Consider the following 26,904-nt stretch of genomic DNA (forward strand, 5'->3'; position numbering starts at 1 on the left):
GCATCAAGACATGATAATTTTCTGTTAATGCATGCCTTTAACTTAGTGGCTTAATGTTTGGGTCACATGGATTCTTATTGAAGCAAGTTAATGCCTTTTTAATAAAATAATCTTTTTGGGGCTATTTGAAATGAAAAATCAATGCATGATAATTTTGAGTTAATGTATACCTATAACTTAAATGGCTCAATGCTTGGGTCACATGGATAAAAAATGGATCACCTTCCACCTTTTTAGTAAAGCTTGGATCACCCACATTTAAAGCTCACTAGCTCATAGGAAAATTGAGTCATTAGGAGGGATATTATTAGATTGGATGCAGAGAGGACTTGGATCAAACACCAAAAGCCACTTCGTATGAAGATGGTGTTGAGCTAAGAAATGCATTACAACCTTAAAACATTCAATTAGCTCTTCAAAACAGCCCAAAAACATGCAATTACCAAGCTTTTTGTTAAATTACCAAACTTTCCTAGAGAGTTGTCTGTCTCATAAGCCATACCCTAAATTTGGGAGGATCCACATTTATAATTAGAAGGCTGTCAACCACTCAGCCTTCGCCTTGTCTTGCAAATTGTTGACGCCCTGTCTACTGTGAAGTAGCATTTCTATGGATATTATAGTAGGATTAACCCATATGAATCAAGGTCGTGATGCAATTTGGATTGTGGTTGACCGATTGATGAAAATAGCACGATTCATTCCTACAAAGACAACTGTAAAAAACCACAAGTCGGTCGGTCTCTTTATTGAGCATCAATCTTTATGTTTTGCTTGATCAAATAGTCATTGGCCGAGATCTCAATTTGTTGGGGCCATTTCTAACAAACCGTTTTCCAAAAATTGGAAACTAGATTGTCCATTTGTCCTCGGAGCATCTTGCAACCAATGGACAAACCGAGAGGACAAAATCAAACTACAAAGAATATGTTGCATGCATATGTCTACCATAGATAGTCTAATTGGAAACATCATCTTCCTTGAATTGAGTTTGCTTATAACAGTGCTAGGTATTCGGCTACTAATTATAGCCCGTTTACGCTTATGTATGGTTATGAGTCCAAACTACCAATGGTTTGAGCTCAAGAGAGTGAAAATGCATTCTTATTTGGGTTTTGTAGGCCACACAAGGTCAAGCAATGCCTGTATGATGATCACCCACCCTCGTTGATAGACTAGTTGCTTGCCCTTATAGCAAGCCGCGAGAATGTCTAGCATACACTCTTGACCATGTGCCACTCAAGCCCATATGCGATCGTCATGCGAGTAGAATCTAGATCTTCACCCCTTTGAGAACCTAGTAGTGACAAAGAAATTCTTGATGTGCTATTGCATCCATGAACTTCAAGAAGAGTGCTTGATCCCTTGTTTTATATTGTCCTACTAAATAAAAATAATGGCTTTTTCATAAATTAATTTGTTTGGTGTTGTTTTCATGGAGTAAAATCAAGCATCAAGACATGATAATTTTCTGTTAATGCATGCCTTTAACTTAGTGGCTTAATGTTTGGGTCACATGGATTCTTATTGAAGCAAGTTAATGCCTTTTTAATAAAATAATCTTTTTGGGGCTATTTGAAATGAAAAATCAATGCATGATAATTTTGAGTTAATGTATACCTATAACTTAAATGGCTCAATGCTTGGGTCACATGGATAAAAAATGGATCACCTTCCACCTTTTTAGTAAAGCTTGGATCACCCACATTTAAAGCTCACTAGCTCATAGGAAAATTGAGTCGTTAGGAGGGATATTATTAGATTGGATGCAGAGAGGACTTGGATCAAACACCAAAAGCCACTTCGTATGAAGATGGTGTTGAGCTAAGAAATGCATTACAACCTTAAAACATTCAATTAGCTCTTCAAAACAGCCCAAAAACATGCAATTACCAAGCTTTTTGTTAAATTACCAAACTTTCCTAGAGAGTTGTCTGTCTCATAAGCCATACCCTAAATTTGGGAGGATCCACATTTATAATTAGAAGGCTGTCAACCACTCAGCCTTCGCCTTGTCTTGCAAATTGTTGACGCCCTGTCTACTGTGAAGTAGCATTTCTATGGATATTATAGTAGGATTAACCCATATGAATCAAGGTCGTGATGCAATTTGGATTGTGGTTGACCGATTGATGAAAATAGCACGATTCATTCCTACAAAGACAACTGTAAAAAGCCACAAGTCGGTCGGTCTCTTTATTGAGCATCAATCTTTATGTTTTGCTTGATCAAATAGTCATTGGCCGAGATCTCAATTTGTTGGGGCCATTTCTAACAAACCGTTTTCCAAAAATTGGAAACTAGATTGTCCATTTGTCCTCGGAGCATCTTGCAACCAATGGACAAACCGAGAGGACAAAATCAAACTACAAAGAATATGTTGCATGCATATGTCTACCATAGATAGTCTAATTGGAAACATCATCTTCCTTGAATTGAGTTTGCTTATAACAGTGCTAGGTATTCGGCTACTAATTATAGCCCGTTTACGCTTATGTATGGTTATGAGTCCAAACTACCAATGGTTTGAGCTCAAGAGAGTGAAAATGCATTCTTATTTGGGTTTTGTAGGCCACACAAGGTCAAGCAATGCCTGTATGATGATCACCCACCCTCGTTGATAGACTAGTTGCTTGCCCTTATAGCAAGCCGCGAGAATGTCTAGCATACACTCTTGACCATGTGCCACTCAAGCCCATATGCGATCGTCATGCGAGTAGAATCTAGATCTTCACCCCTTTGAGAACCTAGTAGTGACAAAGAAATTCTTGATGTGCTATTGCATCCATGAACTTCAAGAAGAGTGCTTGATCCCTTGTTTTATATTGTCCTACTAAATAAAAATAATGGCTTTTTCATAAATTAATTTGTTTGGTGTTGTTTTCATGGAGTAAAATCAAGCATCAAGACATGATAATTTTCTGTTAATGCATGCCTTTAACTTAGTGGCTTAATGTTTGGGTCACATGGATTCTTATTGAAGCAAGTTAATGCCTTTTTAATAAAATAATCTTTTTGGGGCTATTTGAAATGAAAAATCAATGCATGATAATTTTGAGTTAATGTATACCTATAACTTAAATGGCTCAATGCTTGGGTCACATGGATAAAAAATGGATCACCTTCCACCTTTTTAGTAAAGCTTGGATCACCCACATTTAAAGCTCACTAGCTCATAGGAAAATTGAGTCATTAGGAGGGATATTATTAGATTGGATGCAGAGAGGACTTGGATCAAACACCAAAAGCCACTTCGTATGAAGATGGTGTTGAGCTAAGAAATGCATTACAACCTTAAAACATTCAATTAGCTCTTCAAAACAGCCCAAAAACATGCAATTACCAAGCTTTTTGTTAAATTACCAAACTTTCCTAGAGAGTTGTCTGTCTCATAAGCCATACCCTAAATTTGGGAGGATCCACATTTATAATTAGAAGGCTGTCAACCACTCAGCCTTCGCCTTGTCTTGCAAATTGTTGACGCCCTGTCTACTGTGAAGTAGCATTTCTATGGATATTATAGTAGGATTAACCCATATGAATCAAGGTCGTGATGCAATTTGGATTGTGGTTGACCGATTGATGAAAATAGCACGATTCATTCCTACAAAGACAACTGTAAAAAACCACAAGTCGGTCGGTCTCTTTATTGAGCATCAATCTTTATGTTTTGCTTGATCAAATAGTCATTGGCCGAGATCTCAATTTGTTGGGGCCATTTCTAACAAACCGTTTTCCAAAAATTGGAAACTAGATTGTCCATTTGTCCTCGGAGCATCTTGCAACCAATGGACAAACCGAGAGGACAAAATCAAACTACAAAGAATATGTTGCATGCATATGTCTACCATAGATAGTCTAATTGGAAACATCATCTTCCTTGAATTGAGTTTGCTTATAACAGTGCTAGGTATTCGGCTACTAATTATAGCCCGTTTACGCTTATGTATGGTTATGAGTCCAAACTACCAATGGTTTGAGCTCAAGAGAGTGAAAATGCATTCTTATTTGGGTTTTGTAGGCCACACAAGGTCAAGCAATGCCTGTATGATGATCACCCACCCTCGTTGATAGACTAGTTGCTTGCCCTTATAGCAAGCCGCGAGAATGTCTAGCATACACTCTTGACCATGTGCCACTCAAGCCCATATGCGATCGTCATGCGAGTAGAATCTAGATCTTCACCCCTTTGAGAACCTAGTAGTGACAAAGAAATTCTTGATGTGCTATTGCATCCATGAACTTCAAGAAGAGTGCTTGATCCCTTGTTTTATATTGTCCTACTAAATAAAAATAATGGCTTTTTCATAAATTAATTTGTTTGGTGTTGTTTTCATGGAGTAAAATCAAGCATCAAGACATGATAATTTTCTGTTAATGCATGCCTTTAACTTAGTGGCTTAATGTTTGGGTCACATGGATTCTTATTGAAGCAAGTTAATGCCTTTTTAATAAAATAATCTTTTTGGGGCTATTTGAAATGAAAAATCAATGCATGATAATTTTGAGTTAATGTATACCTATAACTTAAATGGCTCAATGCTTGGGTCACATGGATAAAAAATGGATCACCTTCCACCTTTTTAGTAAAGCTTGGATCACCCACATTTAAAGCTCACTAGCTCATAGGAAAATTGAGTCGTTAGGAGGGATATTATTAGATTGGATGCAGAGAGGACTTGGATCAAACACCAAAAGCCACTTCGTATGAAGATGGTGTTGAGCTAAGAAATGCATTACAACCTTAAAACATTCAATTAGCTCTTCAAAACAGCCCAAAAACATGCAATTACCAAGCTTTTTGTTAAATTACCAAACTTTCCTAGAGAGTTGTCTGTCTCATAAGCCATACCCTAAATTTGGGAGGATCCACATTTATAATTAGAAGGCTGTCAACCACTCAGCCTTCGCCTTGTCTTGCAAATTGTTGACGCCCTGTCTACTGCTGTCTACACTCCTCTCCAAGTGGATATCTCAATTCATGTTGTTGTCTACCAGCCAAGCGCTTGCATTGAGCCTCCTCCTCCGTTGTGTTTGCTGCAACACATCCATTGCCAGTCAGTCTATGGCCTGGTGGCACACCTGATCATTTTGCAGTTAGGACTGTTCATACATAGTGTTTTACGTTCTGGGCAGTCTGTAGAGCTGCCACATCATCGTTTCTGCAGCCACTAGGTGATTTCTGCCCTGCAATTGCTGGTTGCAGCTGCCACCCTGCTCCTCCATTGCTGGTATGAGCTGTCAACTGCTGTTCTGGAGCTTTCATCTTCATCAGATAAGTCATCTTCAATCTCAGCCTTCAGCTTTTGGAACAGTGCAACCTGCACCGCTGTTTACAACTGGTTACTATCTTAAGGCTTCCTGTTGTGATTCAAGATCTGTTTAGAGTATGATAGACTCTCCAGCTCATCTTTGCCCTGGTCCTATTAGAGACAGAGAGTTCAAGGTTTTGTATACACTCTTGCATAGTGTGTTTACTTCATTGAGCATCATATTTTTTCATTATTCATTCTTCAATTTTTATTGTCGCTGAGTTACTCTTCACCTCCATGTTCTTCCATTATCACATTCTGTTCAATCGTACACTTGTGTTATCTTTGGTGCTTGAGTATTTCTTTAAAAATGGCTCGTTATCAATATCATTTCCTATATATCCTGCTTGATGGAGTTGTCACTAGATAGGCGTTCATGGATGTACACCTCTCACATGGGATGCACAGCATGATTGGATAAATTCAAGTCTCTTTGAATCAATTGAAAATAGAGACAGATTATACACATGTAGCAGCAAAGGACTGTATTTGCTAGTTCTACCATCAAGAGGTAGAGTTGCAAAAACATTATGTATACCAATGCATAATACACGAGATCAGAGGGAGATACCATTCTCTTTTGAGAGGGATTTGAGCCCCTCCAAAGAGGGACAACATATGAGGATCAAAGGTGCTTGGGTTTATACCTATTGAAGATCAAGAGGTATAGAAGAGAGTCTACTAAGAGACAATAGAGTAGATGTTGACTCACCTACAGAGAGGATCCTCGTAAATTTCTTCAATTCCAGCACTCCAATCAGCATGCCTAGCAACGATACATTGATTACGCCATCGAAACAAACTAACACAGCATAGAGTCGTTACAGTGGACCAAGCCATTGCCTTATGAGATCACACCACCCACACCCACCAATACGTTGCCCTCAACCACCATACCTTCAACTAATCAAAGCCATTATTGCCCACCATGGGAGACACATACCTCACTTTGGTGACTTCCATCTCAAATCACCCCATGAGGGAGATCTCTAATTGAAGAAGAGGATAGCAACCCCAGTAATCAATATAATTTCTCATCCACTAATGATCAAGATTGTACAATTTTGATTTTTTCAATTTTTTCCCTTCCTCCCTCCCTTTCTTCCTCCGCCCAGCTAGCATGGCAATGTAGCTCTCCAAATAGTTGAAATTCTTTTTTCTTTTTCTCTATCTTTTTTCTTGAGGCGGTGAAGGGGGATTGCTTTTAGTGATGTTAAAATCTGATGATAGCTAAACTTTGAATTTAGCTCACCAAAACTACTTCTATGTCAACCAATCAAGTAGCATATTAATCAAAGGCAAAGCGACCTTGTTCTTGTCACCTTGTATTTTGTCAATCTATCATCTCCTGGTTCTGAGCTCCGTTAGAGTCTTATGGACATAGAGGACTCACGAGCTCTGACTGTTTCAGCCCAATCTAGGTGTGCATTTCTTTTTCAATGTGTCTAGACTCTAGAGGGTGTTCACACTGGGATCAACCACATGTATTTCTTTTTCAATGGCTGGTCAGCATGATTTTCCATGCCAAAGTGGAGACAGCCTGTCCTAATGATTTTCACCAGCATTTCTTGGTTAGTCTACAGCAAGTCGGCCAGTTTTCGGCTGCTCGTGCTATTTATAGCCAGAAACCCCCCACCCCCCCACTTAGCAAATGATCTTCTTGGTTTGCAAGTTCAACACACTGACCAATCCAACATTGTATTCAACCTTACATTCAGATTCAATGCAGATTATCACTTCATTCTCTTCTCTCTTGCTCTCTCTCTCTTCTCTTCGTTATCCTATGGCTACAAGTACAGTGAATGAAAGCCATGAAAAAGTTCATCTATACAAGTTTTTCAATAGTATGCATATGGGATGCTAATTGCCTTATTTCATAAGGACTTGAACCAACATGATAACATAATATAATGTCCTTTGCAAAAGCCAACATGTCAACAAGGTATTAAATCTTTTGCCAAGTTCTCACCTTAGCTTGCTCAAAGGATATGAGAAAAAACTATCTTTGGACATAAGAGGCACTTTACTCGAGTTAGAACTAGTAGCATGCTTTTTGTGTGGAAAAATCATAGGAGAAGAAAAAACGTGGGCTGCTGTCCAGGACAGATTTACACCTGTTTTTGGGCAGCAAAAGCCAAGGATTTTGGGGAAGCTTGAATGTCAGAGCCTTGAGGGCTGCTCATGATTGGAATTGGTGAAAAGAGTATAGTTCAAGGCTGAAATAGAAGGAGACCACAAGGCATACACTGCATGTATGAAGCTAAGCATTGAGTTATACTTCAGATCTGAACAGGGGCTGCTTTGTAGTCTCCAGTATGCTGAAATACACTGCTGTATACACAAGGAAATAGGCCAGCACTGCTGTTATACATGTTCTCTTACAATTACATGCTCATGAAAGCCTTGTTTTGAAAAGATCAAGTGGACTGTTTTGAAGTCTTCTTATATGTATGCTATCCTAAAACTAAAAGCAAGGATTTGGGAAGAATTGGTGAGCTGATCTTGCGCTTATGCAGGGGTTTTTGTATGTAAATGGTGAAACCAGCCTTCCTTCCGTGGCTGGGTGGTAAATCCCTGATTACAACTTAATTACAGTAGCAAACAACTAATGCAAATCTGAAAATACAAATTTACCTACAGATCTTGGACAACGCACATCTCATTGGTACCAAAATTGGCACCCCTTTCGGTATTTCTTTAGATTTATTGAAGAAGAAGTTGAATTACAATGGGATTCTCCCGATCCCCTTCACAATCCAAACTCCCCTTGCTATCCAAAGTGACCAACGAGTCTTCAATCTGATTTGCCCCCTTGATTCAGGCACTTAGTTGGCCTTCACCCACTTCATAGACGATGGAAATGTCCCAAATTCAATGGCTAGCTAGTCCTCCACCTGAATTTAGCTAAAATTCACCTTCAGCCCTGAAAAATCCAAGTCTTGGAACTTCCAATTTTTGGCATACTTTCCAAGGCTGCTGCTAAACCCTAATTTTTGCTGTAAATTAGGATTTACAACAGATAAATTTACAATTTCTCAACCTCCAAGGGTCCAAATGCTGAAATCTTCAAAGCAATGCTGTGAAATGGCTGGGAGATGACAAAGAAAGCTGTAGAGAGAGAAAATTCAGAGTTTTGTCGCAAAGAATGACTGAAAATCAATCAAATCTAGCTACTACCCTGCCACAACAGCTTGTAGATGCAAAAATTTGAAGAAAATTAGTCATTTACTACTGCTGCCCTGTCTCAATAACTTGCAGATGCTGTCACCTGCTATTGATTGGCCTTCTCCTACCCTTGGCTGCCTCAAAAGGTCCTCCAATGGCTGCAAATAAGACCAGCAACAATCTCCTCTCTCTCTCTCTTGCAAGCTGAATCCACTAAAAATGCCTCTCTCCAACCTTTAAAGACGTTTTTCAATCTTGCATTGGCATTTTTAACAAGTGGCAATCTTTCCAAATGGTTTTTCCTGCATTATCCATAATTAAATATTAATTTTCCGTCTTTAAATACTGAAAATTAATCTAATAATTATTTCGATGCCCTAAAAAATAATCTGACTAGTCAATAATTAAATTGGCTAGGCAACTTCCATGCCTGAGTGTCTGTGTGCCATCTTTGACCATCAGATTGGCATTAGGTACCATTAAACGCCACTTCGCTAGTGTCACCAATTGACACTTATGGCCAAATGAATAACCTAGGCCAACAATTGACATCAAATACCACCAAGTACCTGTGCAACATAACTTATAGCAATTTTTGCCTTTGGCATCCCGTGATTTCCTCAAATCCCGAGCTCATAAATTTACTCGAATCCCAATTGCACCTCACATGTGCAACATTTACTTAACCATGTGATTAAAAATTAATCCATATGTTAAGTGAGGTTTTAAAAATACATGTTCTCGTGACATTTGGGTTGTTATAGAACACGACTATTCTAAGGACTATTCTTAAAGCATAAAAGCATTATATACTATTTACTCATAACCATAATAATGTATACGGCTTTCGACTATATTGACCATGTCTATGATAAAATATGGACCCCATAACTAATGTATATGCTGGTTATGATTCAAATTTATGAAACTTGGATGCTTCTATGAAATACAAGCTCATAACTATCATTATTAACTTCTTTGTGACAAGGCTGAAACTTGTTTCTCCCTGTCGTGAGCTCTACTTACCTAAGCTCCTATGGCTTTTAGCCATATGCAAAAAATCGCCTGACACCATGTTCATGTTTCTCTTTCATTGCACACTCACATGATACCATTGCCTAAGTGAGAACGCAAAGGTTTCCACAAGAGGAGACCACATCTAGGTTGCTACTTGTAGAAAATTTGTCACAAAGAGCACAATCTTGCTACTGTTTTCGGGCCTTCTACCAAACATGCATGACATCTACAATCTTTCTTTCTAGGGGGTAGCTAATGTCTCACATAGGGCCCATCCTTTTGGCCCTTATATTGCTATGATGGCACCCTCTACATAGGTGCCGATTCTACCTTCCTTACCCAAAGAAGATCAACTTGATGGGTCGCATTACTCCCTTGGGTCATGCAAAGAGGAGTGCATCCTCTACACTTTTGATCTTTGGGATTACTACTTCTATTACTCAACCCATGGAGGATCCCACCACTGGTTCTACTATAGACCAAGCAGCTTTATAGGATTGGCTCAATTCATGAGCTCAGTCCTTTCTTTTTATGGGTCTATAGGATGCTATCCTTATTCATGTACGTAGGTTGCAAACGGCAACAGAGGTGTAGACAAATCTCTCTTCCCTCTACCATCAAAAGGCATTTACCCACTATATTACTCTCGAGAAGAAACTCAAAATGTTTTCTATTGATGACTCTATCATATCAACAAGATGGAGGATATGCGGAACGAGCTTGTATCCTTGGGCTGCGCGATATCTTCAGAGGACATGGCGATGGTTCTTCTTACCCAGTTACTATCTCCTAAGTACGACGTCTTCTACACTAGTTACTTATTTCTAAGGTACATGAGACTCTTCTTTAGGAGTTAACGCAACTTGTCTTGGAGCATAAAAAGCAACTCCAAAGAAATAGAAGCTAGAGGATAGGCTCTACCAAGGTCTTTACCACAAGTGCAAGAGAGGGAAACAAGAAGGGGAACAAGAAGGCAAATAACAAGAAGCATGATGAAAAGAAGGATGAGAAGAAGTCCAAGTCTAAGTGCCCACACTCTGGGAGGGCACTGATCTGAAGGAAGAGTGTTAGTAGAAGTACCCCCATTTGAAACCAAAGGAAGGTTCCAATGACTCAAAGGTTACCCCTACTACTACCAAGTCAATCTTTGTTCATTTGTTTAAAGTTGAAGATACACCACTTGCTTCTTCCACTAAGGAGAAGCCATGGCTCATTGACAATGGAGCCTCTTCACATACAACCTGCCAAGAAGATTGGCTTCATGATCTTTGTTCCAAAGGGGGTTTCATCACCATTGGTGACAACTCCTTCGCACCTATTTGTGGAGTAGGGACTATTCCTCTTTTGCCAAATGGGCAAGCTTTAGTCATAAAAGTTCTTTTTGTGTCAGATTTAAGTTTTAATCTTCTTTCTATCCATGGTTTGACACAACTAAGTACTTGTGTGGTCTTCACCCACACTGTTGTGACCATTGGGGATTCTTCTACAAGTTCTATTCTCTCATCCACTGGTTGTTTCTCACAAGGCTACTACTCTGCTTGAGTTGGTGCATACCAACTTGTGCAGACCTACAAGCACGATCTCCATTGGGAAGGTCAAATATTTAATGATTATTGTTGATGATTTTTGCATGCATGTGTGGCTGTATTTTTTGGAGTACAAGAGTGAGGCATAACCCAACTTTTGTGATTGGAAAGTATTCGTAGAAACACTAACTTCTTTCAAGGTTCGTGGCGTAAGAGCTAATCATAGTGGAGAGCTTTGCTCCAAGGCCTTTGACAAATTTTGCAAAGAGCACAAGATTCAAATGGTGTATTCTCATCTGAACACACCATTTGAGAATTATGTGGTGGAGCATGCTGACGAGACCATCCTTGAGATGGCCCATTCGATGTTGGAGCATCCTGTCTTCCTCATTCCCTTTTGGGGTGAGGTGGTTGCTACAACAGTATATATCTGCAACAGGTCTCCCACTTTGGTATTACAAGACATGACTCCGTATGAGGCTTTCTTTAGAAAGAAGCCTTTCATGTCTCATTTTCGCAGCTTTGGGTGTGATACCTATGTCCATGTGGACAAGAAGAAATGGGGAAAGCTTGACCCAAAGTTGAAGAAGTTTTATCTTTATTGATTTAGTACGACCACAAAGGGCTACGGACTATATCATCAGAAGAAAATAAAGATGGAGGTAAGCAAGAATGTGGTAATTGATGAGGCTACAACCTCTAATGATCTGGTCAATGGTAGTTCTACTGCACTTGGTTCTTCGTCATCAATTGATCCCCCTGCCCCCCACCAACAGCCCCTCCCCTTCCTTCTAGGTTACCCATCAACACCCCTTCATCTACGACTCCTTCCGCTCCATCCTCTCCTTCCCCCCCTTTAGCTTCCCTTTCACTTTTGACAACTTCTTCACCACATATTTCTACTCCTTCCCCATCCCCTCAGGTGTCATCAAGGGGAATTGAGCCGTCCGTGTGGGGGCCCTCTTCTTCTAATGAGAGGGATGTACCTTTACCCAATTTGGAAAAGTCCCGATTCCAAACCATTACAAGTATCAAAGGCCTCTTGATCCCCATCATAACAAGATAAGTCTAATGCAAGATGCGGGTGTTTCTCACTTTCTCATTGAAGTGGGAGCCGTGGGAGTGGAGATGGAGGTGTGCGTCTAGCCATCAAGTGGGTAATGAAGTGTACATGTTCGGCAAGATAGTTCACTCCATGCAAACTATGCCCTTATGAGTCGAATTTTATAGAATCATGAGCCTACTACTATTGATGAGGAGGCTCTTGCACAAGATGTTTGGTACCATGCTATGCAAGAGAAGCTCAATTCTATGAAGTATAATTAAACGTGGGAGTTGATTCATCATCCAGGGAAGCAAAAGGTGACTAGTGTGAAGTGGGTCTATAAGACCAAATACTTGGCTGATGGCACCTTGGACAAGCATAAAGATAGACTTGTTATCAAGGATTTTGCACAAAGAGCAAGCTTGGACTATTCCAAGATGTTTATACCTACAACCTATATGTCTACTATTCAAGTCGTCTTGGCTCTTGCAACTCGTTACCAATGGCCAGTTTACTAGATGGGCATCTGGCACTGTGCTATGCAAAAGAAGCTCAATTCTATCAAGGATAATCAAACTTGGGAGTTGGTTCCCAATCTAGGAAAGCCAAAGGTGATTGGTGTGAAGAGTCTATAAGACCAAATACCTAGTTGATGGCACCTCGAACAAGCACAAAGCTAGGCTTATTGCCAAGGGTTTTAAACAAAGAGCAAGATTAGACTATTATGAGATGTTTGCATCTACAATCTGTATGTTTACTATTCACGTTGTTTTGGCTCTTGCAACTCATCATCAATGGTCAATTTACGAGATGGACATAAAATCTACCTTCTTCATGTTAGCAATCATGTTTGTCATGCCTTATCATCTCCTGCCTGTGAGCCTCAGTCTGAGTCAGATGAGGACTTTAGGAGCTCTGACTTGTCTATCACTTGTTTTGACGGAGGAGGTAGCTCATTCTAGAGCACTCAGATGTGCATTTCCCAGGGCAGTTTCTGCATTCATCAGCCTGCCTCACCTGTCGGACATTGTCCACCCTTTCCGGGATTTTTCTGAGCATTCCTGGCATTTTTACCAGCATTAAATGCTGGTCGGACATATTTATGGCCTCAAATTTCAGGTCGGCCAGTTTGTGGGTTTTTTGGCTATTTATAGCCATTTCCCACTTGGCAGTCTGTTGTATTATCATCTTCCCTCCTTCCTTGGCAGGTGCACACTCCGACTCCGTCATCTTCCTCCGTCTTCGGTGCTGCCGTCATCATCAGCCTGATCTGGTGTCCTCACTGACGCTTTGGGCTGTGTGCAGGGACTGATCAGTCCATTTCAGTGTATTCAGCATTCATTTCAGTCAATGCAGATTTCTCTTCCTTATTTTCTGCTTTCTCTCTCTCTCTCTCCCTCCATGTTCGTATTTCCTCTTCCGCAGCGCACTCTCACACTTCAATGGCATCTTAGAAGAGGAGATTTATGTTGATCAACCTCTTAGTTTTCGTGTGCAGGGGAAGGAGGATCTTGTCTACAGATTTATGTTGATCAACCTCTTAGTTTTTGTGTGCAGGGGAAGGAGGTTTTACACAAAGAGCAAGCTTAGTCTATTTCGAGATGTTTGCACCTACAACCTGTATGTTTACTATTCAGGTTGTTTTGGCTATTGCAACTCATCATCAATGGTCAATTTACCAGATGGACATAAAGTCTACCTTCTTCAATGGCATCTTAGAAGAGGAGATTTATGTTTATCAACCTCTTAGTTTTCGTGTGCAGAGGAAGGATGATCATGTCTACAGGTTGCAAAAGGCCCTCTATAGCTTGAAACAAGCTCCTAGGGCTTCGTACCGACAAATTGACCCATTCTTTCTACAAAGTGGCTTTCATCGTTTCAGTCATGACCCAACCTTTATTATAAGGTTGAGGGCAACACATATACTTTGGTCATCTTATACATGGATAACTTGATTATCACGAGGAGTGACTCACAACAAGTGGATTGGACTCCAGATTTTGCAACAAGAGTGTAACATGACGAACCTCAAGATCCTTCACTTCTTCCTTGGTTATGTGATTTATCAACTGACACATGGCATCTTTATCTCCCATCACAAGTATATCTCTGAGCTTCTTTCAAAGTTGGTTATGGCTTCATGCCTCATGGACCTCGAGTCCAAGATGGTAACTATTAGAGATCCCCTTCCAAATGCTACTCAGTATAGGTATCTTATTGGATCTTTGCTTTGACTTATCCATACTAGGCCACACATTTCTTTTATGGTGGAATTATTGTATTCTTTTATGGAGACTCCTACTCAAGCTCACTATAGAGCCACATTGCGCATGTTGCATTATTGACAAGGGACTCGATTCCACAAAAGCATGTATGGATAGGGGGCCACTCTTGATGGATGGAGTGACTCAAATTGGGCAAGAAACATCGAGTCTAGACACTGTACTACAAGTTTTGCTTTCTCCCTTGGATCGAGAGCTATCTTGTGGAGCAAAAAGAAGCAACATACCATGGCATTATCTTCAACAGAGACAAAGTACCGAGCACTTTATTCTACCGCTCAAGAGGCAATTTGGCTCCGTCGATTGTTGGCTGAGATTGGCTTTCCACAAAAAGGACCCACTCAACTATGCATGGATAACCAAAATACTTTAGCTTTGGAAAAGAACCTTGTGTTTCATACTCCCATGGGATCAAATTGTGGATTCCGCATTAGTGGTGGCCTATTATCCCATGAAGGACAATGCAATGGACCTCTTTACAAAGCCATTGTCTCAAGCTCCTATGCTTCATTACATAAGGTCTTTGGGTCTTTAACCACTCCCAAGATATGAGAAGGGGTGTTAGCTTGTATTTTGTCAATCTGTCATAACCTGGTTGTGAGCTCCATCAGAGTCTTACACTAACAAAGAAACTCTAATTGTTTCAGCCCAATCTAGCCGTGTGCATTTCTTTTTCAATGTTTCTAGAGTGCGTTCACACCGGTACCAACCACATGCATTTCTTTTTCAATAGTTAATCAACACAATTTTCCATGCCAAAATGGGGGCGCCTGTCTTGGTGATTTTTGCTGGCATTTCTTGATTAGTTTACAGCTAGTAGGCCAATATAATGCTAGCCCACTGCATCATTTTGTGTACGATCGGCCAATCTCGAGTTGCTCAAGCTATTTATAGCCAACCCCTCCACACTTGGCAAATCATCTTTGTTTTCTACAAGTTCAGTACACTTCGCCTCTAACATTCCTCCACCTCCGATGCAGCCATCGTCATTAGTTCAATCCAAAGCCCTCACTAAAACCTTGGGCTGCAAGCTTGCATGCAAGAACTGATCAATCCGACATTGTATTCAACCTTCCATTCAGATTCAGTGCAGATTATCAATTCATTCTCTTCTCTTTTGCTATCACTCTCTTCTCTCCATGTTCACGTTTCTATTCTGTTGCACACTCTCACAATTCTCACCAGTAAGCTCGTTTAAGGCACTCATGCAATGCACACGAAGTCTCGTCCTTCTTGTAAAATAGCACTAGCTTGAACTCACCCAAATTCTGCCCTCCCCAAGGAAGTCTCTTGAGCTCTTCAAGCTCACTCTTGCTCATCCAATAAGATGCTTTGGCTCTGAAAATCAACTTGTTTTGGAAATCGCAAATCAAAAGGACAATTTATCAATGAATAACTCACATAGGAAGATAAACTCATGAACTGCATGTCTACATCTATAATCAGCACACTAAATCCTATGATCCAAAACCACAAACAATTATGAAGTCGATGGCTTCCCTTGCTTCATATCAACAAGCACAGATGGGGCGACCTTCAACCCCCGTGGTGGAAGTCTCTAAACTCCATGGTAGTACAATTTGCTCAAAGAAGATAAAAACAAGCTACCTTATTTTTTCATACCAATATGTGTTTCTATATCCCCTTTGTTGGCAAATGTTGAGGCCCTCCCAAAGACAGATTCAAGCTGTAATATATGGTGTGCATTATAAAAATTATTTTCCCTGAAAAGGCAACCTATAAAACCCTAGGTATGGTTGCATACTTAGCAAAATTGTTATTCCAAAATAAGACTTAGCACCATCTTTTTACATACACTTTGGCAGATTTACATGTATTTGTTGAATGTAGCTAGAAAGAGCTACTAGGGAGATCTAGTTGCACATTCCACAAAATACAAAGCTAGAAATAGCATGTGAAAAACAGAAGGCTAAAAGCCCAAATCACAACCTCTAATCACTAAATAGACTTATCTTAATCTTCAAATGTGTGCTAGTGCTTCATGGAAGGGACCACAAAAGCAAGTAACAAGGCTACTACTGTCTGATGATCTGTTCCCTGGCATCTTAATGTGCAATTTGTAATAAGTGGCCCATTCATGCTCTAAGTGAAATTAGAAAGCCCGAATCACAAACCTCTAAGACCTATCTAAATTATCAGATGTGTCAATGCTTGATGGAAGGGGTCACAAGAGAAAGTGACTAACGGCCGTTCAACAAGGCTACTCCTCTCTGCTGATCTGTTCCCGGGTATCTTAATGTGTAATTTGTAGTATGTGGTCCATTTTTGCTCTACACTAAAATAGGCATCTACGCAGTATATCAACATCAAGGGGAGGAATTGCAGAGGAAATTATTATTGTGAAGGCCACTACAATGTTTCTATTCTGTGATACAATGGGCCAAGTTCGTCTTTGACAGGAAACCAAATTCGTTTGATTTTTCTTGACAATGAGACAGAAATGCCAGGATGTCGTACCTGCAGTTGGATAGCAATGCCAACGGGCTGGACGCAGAGGGAAGAGGCCCAAGCAAACCATAGGTCGACATGCCCCAGCAGCGCCATTGTTGTCTGTTATTTCTGGCACAGCGTAAGTGGCAGAGATGCAGTGAAAGCTACTAGTGCTATGCTTGGCCCGTTTGCTCCTCCTCCTGCTCTTCTCCTTCTTCTAGGAACACTCTGTGTGTGTGTGTGTGTGTGTGTGTGTGTGAGAGAGAGAGAGAGAGAGAGAGAGAGAGAGAGAATGTGTGTGTGTGAGAGATACCTGCCTCCCCAACTCAGCTTTTTCGTTGTCTCCGCTCTCTCGAAGATCTAGTCCGCCATTCTCCGCCAATTTTGAATATATTTAAATCGGAATTTTGATTAAATTTAGATCCATGACCTCTAGGTGTAAACTTTAGTCCCCCCAATTTTGAATTTATTTAAAGTGAATTTTTTATTGACTTTAGATATACAACCTTTAGATGATATTTTAAGATAAGCGCTCCTTTGCGTTGAAACGATGGTCCATGTGAGCTGTGCCTCCTTTCACGCTTTTAAAGTGCTTCTTCGTTATGGAACCACGAGTAACACAAAAATGTACATCCTTAGATTTTTAACACGAGAGAAAGCTCTTTTACTTAAATAATGCGATTATCATTAATAAGGGTGAAATTTACATCTCCATCATGAACAAACTAGGCGCTCCGCGCTTAGACTCGCCCCGGGGCGGGCGCAATTTTCACGGCGAGGGCGGATGTTGGACGCGTGGCACCCGCCCCCACGTTTCTTTGTGGGGAGGTTAGGGGCTGCCACATGGCACCCACCCCCCCACCTCCCCTTAACTAATAGTATAGATCGGCAGGCCAAGCTTTTATCTTCTGGAGCTTTAGATGAGGTCAACTTTAAAAGCAACTTGACAATGTTGAAAGAGGTGGTTTTCTTTCTATAATATCAAAAAATCGCATCATTGACTTGGGAGAACACATTATCCAAAGCCCCAATGTTACTCTTTTCCCAATACCAAAAAGGATTGTAATCATACATAACCATATGACCCTACACAAAACAACCCTAAATATAGCCCAAAACCTATAGAACTCTTTTTTAGCTTCCTTTATCACCAAGAAAAGCTTGCTTTCAATTGATACCGTGGTGCAACCCATAGAAGCCATGGACTTCGTTTTTAATTTTGCTCCAATACTTGTGAACTTCTATACAATCCCACATCAAGGGTCCCATATCAGGTGTATCACTAATTCTTCATTTCACTCATGGAAGGATACATGACTCCCATAAATCTCTCTCTATATTTGAGAGGTAATTTCCATATCATATGGAGTTTTAAAAAAGGAGTACTTATACAAACTGCTTTAAACCTTCTCCTCCATGTGTAAAGGGTACTTCTTGGATCACCATGCTTCATTGACATTATCAATCTAATTATTGTCAAGGGCAACAAAGTCCTATCGCTTCTTAAGTGAATTAGTAGGCTTCCCTAAAGGCAAGTTCCACCACTTAGTTAGGTCCCTATTGGTCTTATGTATTGTAGCCACTCAATTTTCTTATTGGAGAACACCAATTGTTGGTATTATAGTTGAGCTCTCGTTAGTTGTACCTATCACTGAGCCATTGAACAAAGGTCAAATTTCAAAGTGTTCCAATCATCAAAACACCTACAAAAAACCTTCTCACTAATTAACTTGGATAGTGCAAGGTTCACTCCAGCCGAGAAAAAGTCATTTAGTTTGCATCCAAATTACTTGAGAATGTGGACCATCATCCCTCATAGAGCTATCCACTTCCCCTTGTAAACTGGAATATTGTTTTATTTTAACTTTGTTCTTTTTACAAAAAAACACATCCCAATAGTTAATCATGTTTCACATATCACCAAAGAGCCTACTACTAGCTATCCATTGTTGCAAAATGGTTGCCTAAGATTGATTAGTATCTACTCTCTTCATAACCTAAAACAATGATCTTGAAGCTTTTTCTTAAGGAGCTTCAAGTCCAACTCCCCCCTTATCTGAAGGGTAGAATAATTGATTCCAATAGATAGCTAAAAGAACAATCTTGAAGCTTTTTCTTGAAGAGCATCAAGTCCAAGTCCCCCTTTATCTCAAGGGTAGAATAGCTAATTCCAATAAATGGCCACCCATCTACATTTATTAATAAAAGACCAAGAGATTTCTCTAAATAGAGCTTCTAATTTCGACTAGCACAACTTAGAGAAGGGGAAAATAGATCATTGAAAAGAGTCATAGGTTGCCACAACTCTATATATTACTCTTGAACTTCTCTACGGTGCACTTAAATAGTTGAGGTAAAGTGGCCCCCAAACCTATGGGGGCACCAAGATATCTTAGGACTTGGCCCTTCCCTTATTGTCTCTAGAGGTAAATATATGTCAAATGAGTTCTTTGACTAGTTGAGAGATATAGATATACACCTTAGCAAAATAGTATTACAAAAAGAAAGAATTGTATCATTGCTAAGGTTGCAAGAGCTATGATGAACCAAATGCACATGCCTTTTGATTTATTGGGCTAAGATAGTACATACTGCAATTCATATTACGAACATGACTCCTACGTCATTGACTCATCATATGTCACCATACGAGAAGATGTATCGAAAAATACCTTTAGTTGCATATTTCAAGGTGTCTGGCTATGTATGCTATGTTCACATTCTTGATGACTTGAGGAGGAAAATGGAACTAAAGGTTGTTATAAGTAGGGATATAAGGTTTAGTGAATATGAGTCATGTTGAATACCTAAAGCGATAGTTGAGACGGATGCTTATGAGAGTACTGATGATAATGTTATGGAAAGAAGATCGCAACAAATAATACTCAAAAAAATTACCACATTGAAGACATGTCTGGTCCTCAAGACAATGAAGAAAGTAGTGGGAGTTATGGCCCATGGAGTAGTAGGTTGAGGAGTGCACAAAAGAAAGTAGAAGCATTGGGGAAAATATAGACTCAAAAAGGGCCCTTTAGCTTAAGAGTTAACAACTCTCTTAATAACAAGAGATTTGAGGTGGATCGATAGTAGAGGGGATAGTGTGCATATTTTATCCACTCTCTTTTTTTTCCTTATCCTTACCAATATAGGCTTCTCCCCTTTATCTCCCCCCACCCAAAAAAAAAACCTCTTATTATGTCATGCATAGTTAAAAAAAAGCCTTTTCTTGGTGTCTTTCTGCAAGAAATGCTTTCATTTTTGTCATTCTCTTACCTCCATTTTACAAATCTTTTCAACTTTTTATGCTCACACAGCCATAGTCACACATTCCCTAGCTTCTCCTAACCATAGCCACACAACACCCAGCTTCTCTCTTTCCTCCCAGGTCATTCTCTTACCTCTATTTCATAAATCTTCTCATCTTTCGATCCTCACACAACCATAGCCGTACATCTCCGAGCTTCTCCTAGTGATAGCCACATAGCACCTAGCTTCTCTATTTCTTCCATGGTCATTCTCTTACCTCCATTCCATAAATCTTTCCATGTTTATATGCTCACATAGCCATAGCCACACATCTCCTAGCTTCTCCTAGCGATAGCCACACCCATGGAATTCACTATATGTATACCCTCTATATCATGTGTATTCAAGGCTTATTTATAAATATCCTTATTTGTGAATTATCCTTTACTAAAGCATAACCCTTTTCTATTCAATCCATAAGTAACCCCTTTATATGGCACCTTTCTATATGTAAAAAATATAAAAATTTATATTTGTAAAATCCCTTATGTTGAACCCACATGATACATATATATACTTATAACAAATCTCTTGGGTAGCCACATAGCACCTAGCTTCTCTCTTTCTTCCATGGTCATTCTCTTACCTCCATTACATAAATCTTTTCATCTTTCTACGCTCACATAGACATAGCCACACAACCCCTGACTTTTCCCAACCATAGCCACACAATACCTAACTTCTCTATTTCTTCCATCTCTATATCTACTACCATTCTAAAGTATTATTACTTGCATTTCTCTCCTTCTAGGTAATATTCTTCTCCAATCCATTCCAATGGCATCTACATGTCAGCAAATATAATCTCGTGATTCTATATTTGTTATCTATATATCTAATATAAAGGACGAACATGGTAAGTGGAAAGGAGCAATGTTCGAGAAGGATTCATGGGTTTACATGCAACCTTCAACAATAGGGCCTCATCGAGTTTGTCGCCATGATGTACCACAAAATCATTGAAAGGGCAAAGTGCTTCGGTTTTGGGAGGCTTGAGATGGTGGTCTTGTTGCATTAGTTCAACATGTGTATGGTGTGAAGGATTTGAAACTACCTCTTGGGACTCCTCAACAATTCTTTCCCTCAAATTATAAGTCATTACTTTTTTGCTCTTAACTTTTCATGTCTTATTGAGGTTTTTTTTTTGTTCTCTCCTATCAAAGATTTTTCCTTTGAATCTTGTCGAGGATCAGTCTTTTGAGAAACTTATTTGGGACACACAAAACTCTACATGTGGATGTGGATGAGACAATGATGATCACAGAAAGTCATTACAATATCTTCTAGATCACAAGATTTTCTTCTATAAGTTCATTTATATAGTACCTATGTGTTTGTATGGGTCGCTTAATTACTTCATTGTTCATCATCCAATTCTTTGGAGTAGCCCATTTATATAGTACCTATGTGTCTTTATGGGTCTCTTGAATTACTTAATTGTCCATCTCTCAATTCTTTGGAATAGCCCATTTCGGATGAGTGGACTCTTTTTACATTAATTTTTTAAATCATACATGACATTCATAGCTTGCTAAAATTCAAGAGAGCTTCAAGATTAGTGGGTCTTTCATGGTTTGTGCCAATTCATATTTTTGCTCGTATATTTAAAAGCACTAATACATATCATTTTCTCTCCATGTTCATTTGCAAGGACATAAGTGAGGACTTTCTTAATTTCAATTTTGAAGAAGGATGGAATGAGGTGGGTACGGTACACAAAGCTGGCATCTTTTTGTGCAAAGTGGTGATCCCTAGTGTTACCTTCTGTTATTTGATTTACACATTGGATGAAGAAATCGTGCCAATGGATTCCCTTGGAGTCAGTTGAAGACATGGGACAAGCATTTGATATTCAAATTATACCCAGTGGAATGATTGAGCTAGCCATGTGAGTGATTGTTAGTGTTAACCCTAAGAAAAACAAGGTGGAGAATCCAGAAAATCAAGGAGAGAGGCACACAAGAAAAAGTGCAAGTCAATACTTTTGTAAAAGAGCGCAAGGCGTACCATGATTTATTTTGTAAAAGAGTGCCGGGCTCTCACTCATGCAAATTGTAAATGGTTAGAGGCACGGGTTGAGGCCATGCCAATAGGAAAACAAGAGGAGAAGGGTTGGAGAAATGGGGGACCATAAGGGGATGACCACCCAAAGGGAATTAGGGTTAGGGTTTTGTATAAAAGGCAAACAGTAAATGAAGAAGCTCATTCTTGTGTGTGGCCAAAAGTAGCTCTCTTATTATTATTATTATTATTGTTGTTGTTGTTGTTGTTATTCTTGCTTGCTTAAGCTTGTGCTTGGGAGAGGGAGTGTGAGAGTGTGAGGGTGAGGGACCGTGGCGGAGAAGTTCTCAATCTTCTCCTCTCTTCTTCTCTTCTCTTCTCTTCTCTTGCTCGCGGCAATGGAGCTTCGAGCATGGAGCTTGAGGATCTGCTCGCTTGAAGCTTGTACTTGGATTGTGGAGCTATGGGAGTGCTTAGGAGAGGAGGCAACTCGATCGGCATGGAGGTAAGCTCATTATACCCGTAGTTGAGAGAGTGCATAGCTAGGTGAGAGACAACCATTGCATTCGGCTTGAAACGCTTAAAACAATAAGTGGTCTGTGGGTCTTGGTGATCAACGAGCATGAGCTTGCCACTACAGTCAGAGCCTCCTAAATCAATATGAGCATTTTGTCTTGATGGAAAGAATTTGTGGGAAGAGCTTTAACTTTTGTATTGGTGGTAGAAAGGTAAGTTTGTTTAATACTGAAATTTGTTTTATTTTGGTTAGGACATTTATGTTTTAAATATTATTAAAATTATTCATTTTAGATGTGAAAGGTGAGGGAAAGGTGGAAACACGAGTGCAAGCAAGAAGAGAGTGATAGCTTTGGAGGTTCAAGTAACAAGAGAAAGCCCAATGTGTGGGAACTCCAACATTCACAATGTGTGACTTGCCTTCCCTTATTCTATTTGTCACTAAGAGAATAAAGAATAAAGTGATAGTGATAGGTGGGTTTTAACCATCAGACGAACAAGGTGGAAAATCTGGAAAAGCTAAAGCAAAAGACAAAGGCCAAGGCAAAGTGAAACAGAAAACAAAGGCGCGTCGAGAAAAATCTAGAAACACAAGAAGCGCAAAAAAGTCCCAAATAAGGGAAAAAGGTGCACAAGGAAAAGCACAAGTCAATAATTTTGTAAAAGAGCGCAAGTGCATCGTGATTTTATTTAAGAAGCGTCGGGCTCTCACCCGTGCAATTTGTAAATGTGGACGAGCGGTGGAAAGAAAGCTAGGCAGATAGAAGGACAATGGAAAAAAGGGCCTAGACCACGGCCGGCCATGTAAAAAAGGGAATAAGGGGATAACCGTCCAAAAAGGGATTTAGGGTTTTGTACATAAAGTTGAAAAGTGAATGAGAAGCTCATTCTTGTGTATGGCCAAAGCTTCTTCTTCTTCTTCTCTTGTTTCTTGCCTTCTTGCTTGTGCTTGAGTGAGGGATTGAGGGAGTGAGGGAGTGAGTGTGTGAGAGTGAGGGATCGTGGAAAAGAAGCTCCCCATCTTCTCTCTTCATCTTCTCTTTTTATATTCTCTTCTCTTTTCTTGCACGGCTATGGAGGACGGAGCTTGACGGAGGGGGCTTGAGCTTGCCACAAGGATCGTGGAGCTACCGAAGTGCAAGAGAGAGAAGGAAACTCGATCGAGCATCAAGGTAAGCTCACTACACCCGTAAGGTAGGCATTGTGCGTCGACTATGTGAGAGGTAGCCATGGCCGCTCGGCTTGAAACGCTTGATCAATAAGCGGTCCGTAGGTCTCGAGGTGGAGCTCCTAACTCCCCTCCATTTTGGTTCCGTTGACGGGACCGACGAAATCGAGCCTTGAGCGCCGCGCACATCGAATTGAGCATAGAAGTAGGGTTTGCAGCCCGAACCGGTGCTCGAGATAGTTAGGAGATTTATGAGGTTTTAATCCTTGGAGCAAGTAAGTATTTTGATTTGTTGTTGAATATTAGAGTAGGACCATCCATCTCCATCTCTATTTTTTATTTCTATTGCATTAGGTTAAGATTAGGATAAGAAAAAGAAGGAAAACAGAAAGGGTTATGCTGCTGTTGGAAATATGTAAATAGGGGCACAGATTCAGATTTTTGGCTGGAAGAGTATGAGGGATTAATTTCTGAGGTTACAACAGGCTGGGATGGGGGAATAAGAGACCCAGGGAACCAGGAAAGACCACATTTGACATTTTTCCTTGTGAAAGAGAGAGTGAGCTTGAGAACCAGGGAGAGAGAAAGCTGTAGGGAGATCCTTGGAGTGCCGTTTGATTCGAGCACCACAGTGATTCCAGGTATGTCTTGCATTTTCTTGCAGTGTTTTGTACCTATTTGAAAGGCACTGGATGATTCCATGGAGTAGGTGCTGAGCTTGAGTCTCGCGCGCAACCCGCGGGTCGTCGTCTGCGCAGTCGAACCAGCCCGTCCGAATCCCAGAATCGAACCACCCGATTTTTGGAGTCGGACCGTCCGACTGCCAAAATCGAACCACCCCGTCCGACTGCGAGAATCGGATCCAGTGTCAAAATCGGACCCAGTGCCAAAATCGGACCACGTGTCCTATCGGAGGAGTCGGACCACCCTGTCCGATTTTCACAATTGGACTAGCCTATCCGAGTCTCACAATCGAACCAGCCTGCAGAATCGGACCACCCTGGCCGAGTCCCAGAATCGGCCCTCGGACAGGCCGAATCGGGGATTCGGCCCCTGCAACTTGGACTTGTTGGGCCGAGTTTGGATTTTTTTAAATTTTAACCCATAGACCTGAAACTGACCGAGAGACCATATAGAACCGAAACCATATCATAGATCGATCACTGGGCTGAAACTTAGAGCAAGTAGTTCAAAATTTGGCTATAAACGGTCCTCCAAATTGCACATGGTGTTTACTGTAACGGCCCTGCGGGCCGGGGGGACTGCCCCCCCCAGACCCCCACAAAGGGGGCTCTGCCCCCTCTGCACCTCCCCCGAGTAGGTTGGAGAGAAAACGCGCATCGTGACAGGTCCTCCAAATTGGACCCTAGTGTAGTAATGGCTCTACATGAGCATGGATTCTCACTTGTTGCAAGAGAGCAACTAAAAGCCCATACCCGAACAAAGAGAAACAGAGACCCTAGAACATCAATGGGCCAATCTAGCTAACAAGAGCAAAAATGCCACATTGCAAAAACACATACGTGTTGCATTCGGACTACATCTAGTCAAAGCGAAAAGCAACAACATCAAGCTACAACAACGAGAATGACTAGATATGACAGTCCTGACGATAAATGCTCCTTGAATAGCACTGCACTGGCGATCCAAGACATCAATGGAGAATCCACATCTAGTTGTGCAATTGGGGACTCAAGGACATTTGTCAAAAGGCTTAAATTTACAAGCCAAGACCCAGAAGATGAAGACATAGTACCACCTGCTTATCTTAGGGTCAAACTCATCATGAAAAGAAAGCATACTATCGATGCTCTGATTGATGAAGGAGCATATTTTAATATCTTGACCTATGAATCATGGACCCTATTGGGCCAACTAGAACTCATATCGACTAATGCAACTCTTAGCCCTTACGGGGGACATCCACAAGCACTCATAGGGAAGTGCAAAATCCTTGCAACAATTGAAATTGAAAGCTTGCCTATCGTATTTCATGTTCCTCCAAATGGTGCTAATTACGGGAAGGAAACCATCTTAGGAAGACCCTTCAAAAGACCAACCAAGTGTGAGGCTGACTATGTAGCACAGAGGATACACCTGACACTACTAGGTGTGAGGATAGTCACAATCTTTAGCAAGGGTGACCTCTTCGAACCACGAGGGAAAGGCAAGGAGGGTGCTGACATAACAGTCAAGCCTACTAACGAGAGTAAGGACTTGTTGGAAGAGTTGATACAAGCATAGGTCGAACAATGAGAACCAGTGAGTGAGGCCATGCCTGAAACAAGAAGGTCAAGAGACAATACCAAGGATGGGCTTTAGACTTACAAATATCGTAGAAGACCCCATAAGAAGCCCAAGCCTTATAGACGAAGGCATCGATGGAGGGTCAGCACAACGCCATGATGGATATCCAAAGCATTGCTTGCTTCCTGTGTCCGTTTAGGGGAAGAGGGTGTAGGAGACTTGGGACTCCTAAGTGGCTTTGAGACTGGCTGGGAGATTTGCTTGTGGTTGTCAGATGATTTTGCTATTTGCTTTGTTGAGCATTTAACCTTGCCATAAGCAATGTTGTGCCTATGATGCGTGCTATCCTCTTAGGGAATCAAAGGCTCCTTGGGCACTAGTGGCTTTTGCATATCCTCAACGATTACATCTGATATCTACTTGTCAAGCATGCTAGACTAAGGGTCTACCCTCCGATTGGTCCCGTTTGGTTTCTTGATTTTGACCATGAGGGGCTCGATCACTCCACTGTTGTTGACTCGAGACTTGGTTTTTCGTTTAGATCTCCTCCTATGCTTCTTTGCTCTTGATACGATCTGGCCTTCAGTCGACAAGGGAGGTTTAGCAAGGGGTTTTGGCACCCAAATCAGAGCTTCCAAATGTCCAAAACGCAGGAACGACACCACCCTTAGCTCTCAACCTAAGGATATGCCTGTGCAATCCACCGTAGCTAGCTCAATTGATACTCGATCTACGCAAGTGAATGCTCTAAGGGCAACAAAAGACATGACCACTTCCAATCGACCTAAGGACTTGACACCTCAATCCACCAATAATAGCAAGTCTACTGAACTAGCTGCTACTACTTCCAATCAGGGATCACATCAGT

The 26,904-nt window shown here is 40.7% G+C and overlaps 1 protein-coding gene across 5 annotated transcripts in view; it reads right to left on the reverse strand.

Moving 5' to 3' along the window:
* The window catches only part of LOC148010853 (Nucleotide-diphospho-sugar transferases superfamily protein), an 89,442-nt gene extending 72,277 nt beyond the window's left edge, over positions 1–17,165 (reverse strand). For 2 of the 5 annotated variants that reach the window (XM_087672175.1, XM_087672172.1), the window contains exon 1: positions 16,826–17,161. In XM_087672175.1, coding sequence (XP_087528301.1) covers positions 16,826–16,912 — 87 coding nt within the window. In that variant the 5' untranslated portion in view covers positions 16,913–17,161. Of the gene's footprint in view, positions 1–16,825 lie in introns of all 5 variants that reach the window. The other 3 variants (XR_015689587.1, XM_087672173.1, XM_087672174.1) reach the window with 3 other exon arrangements.
* Positions 17,166–26,904: the final 9,739 nt, after the last annotated feature.

This window comes from Lygodium microphyllum, chromosome 29, assembly GCF_053477565.2.
Source record: "Lygodium microphyllum isolate KBCC chromosome 29, Lygodium_microphyllum_v1.1.10, whole genome shotgun sequence".
NCBI classification, from domain to species: Eukaryota; Viridiplantae; Streptophyta; class Polypodiopsida; order Schizaeales; family Lygodiaceae; genus Lygodium; species Lygodium microphyllum.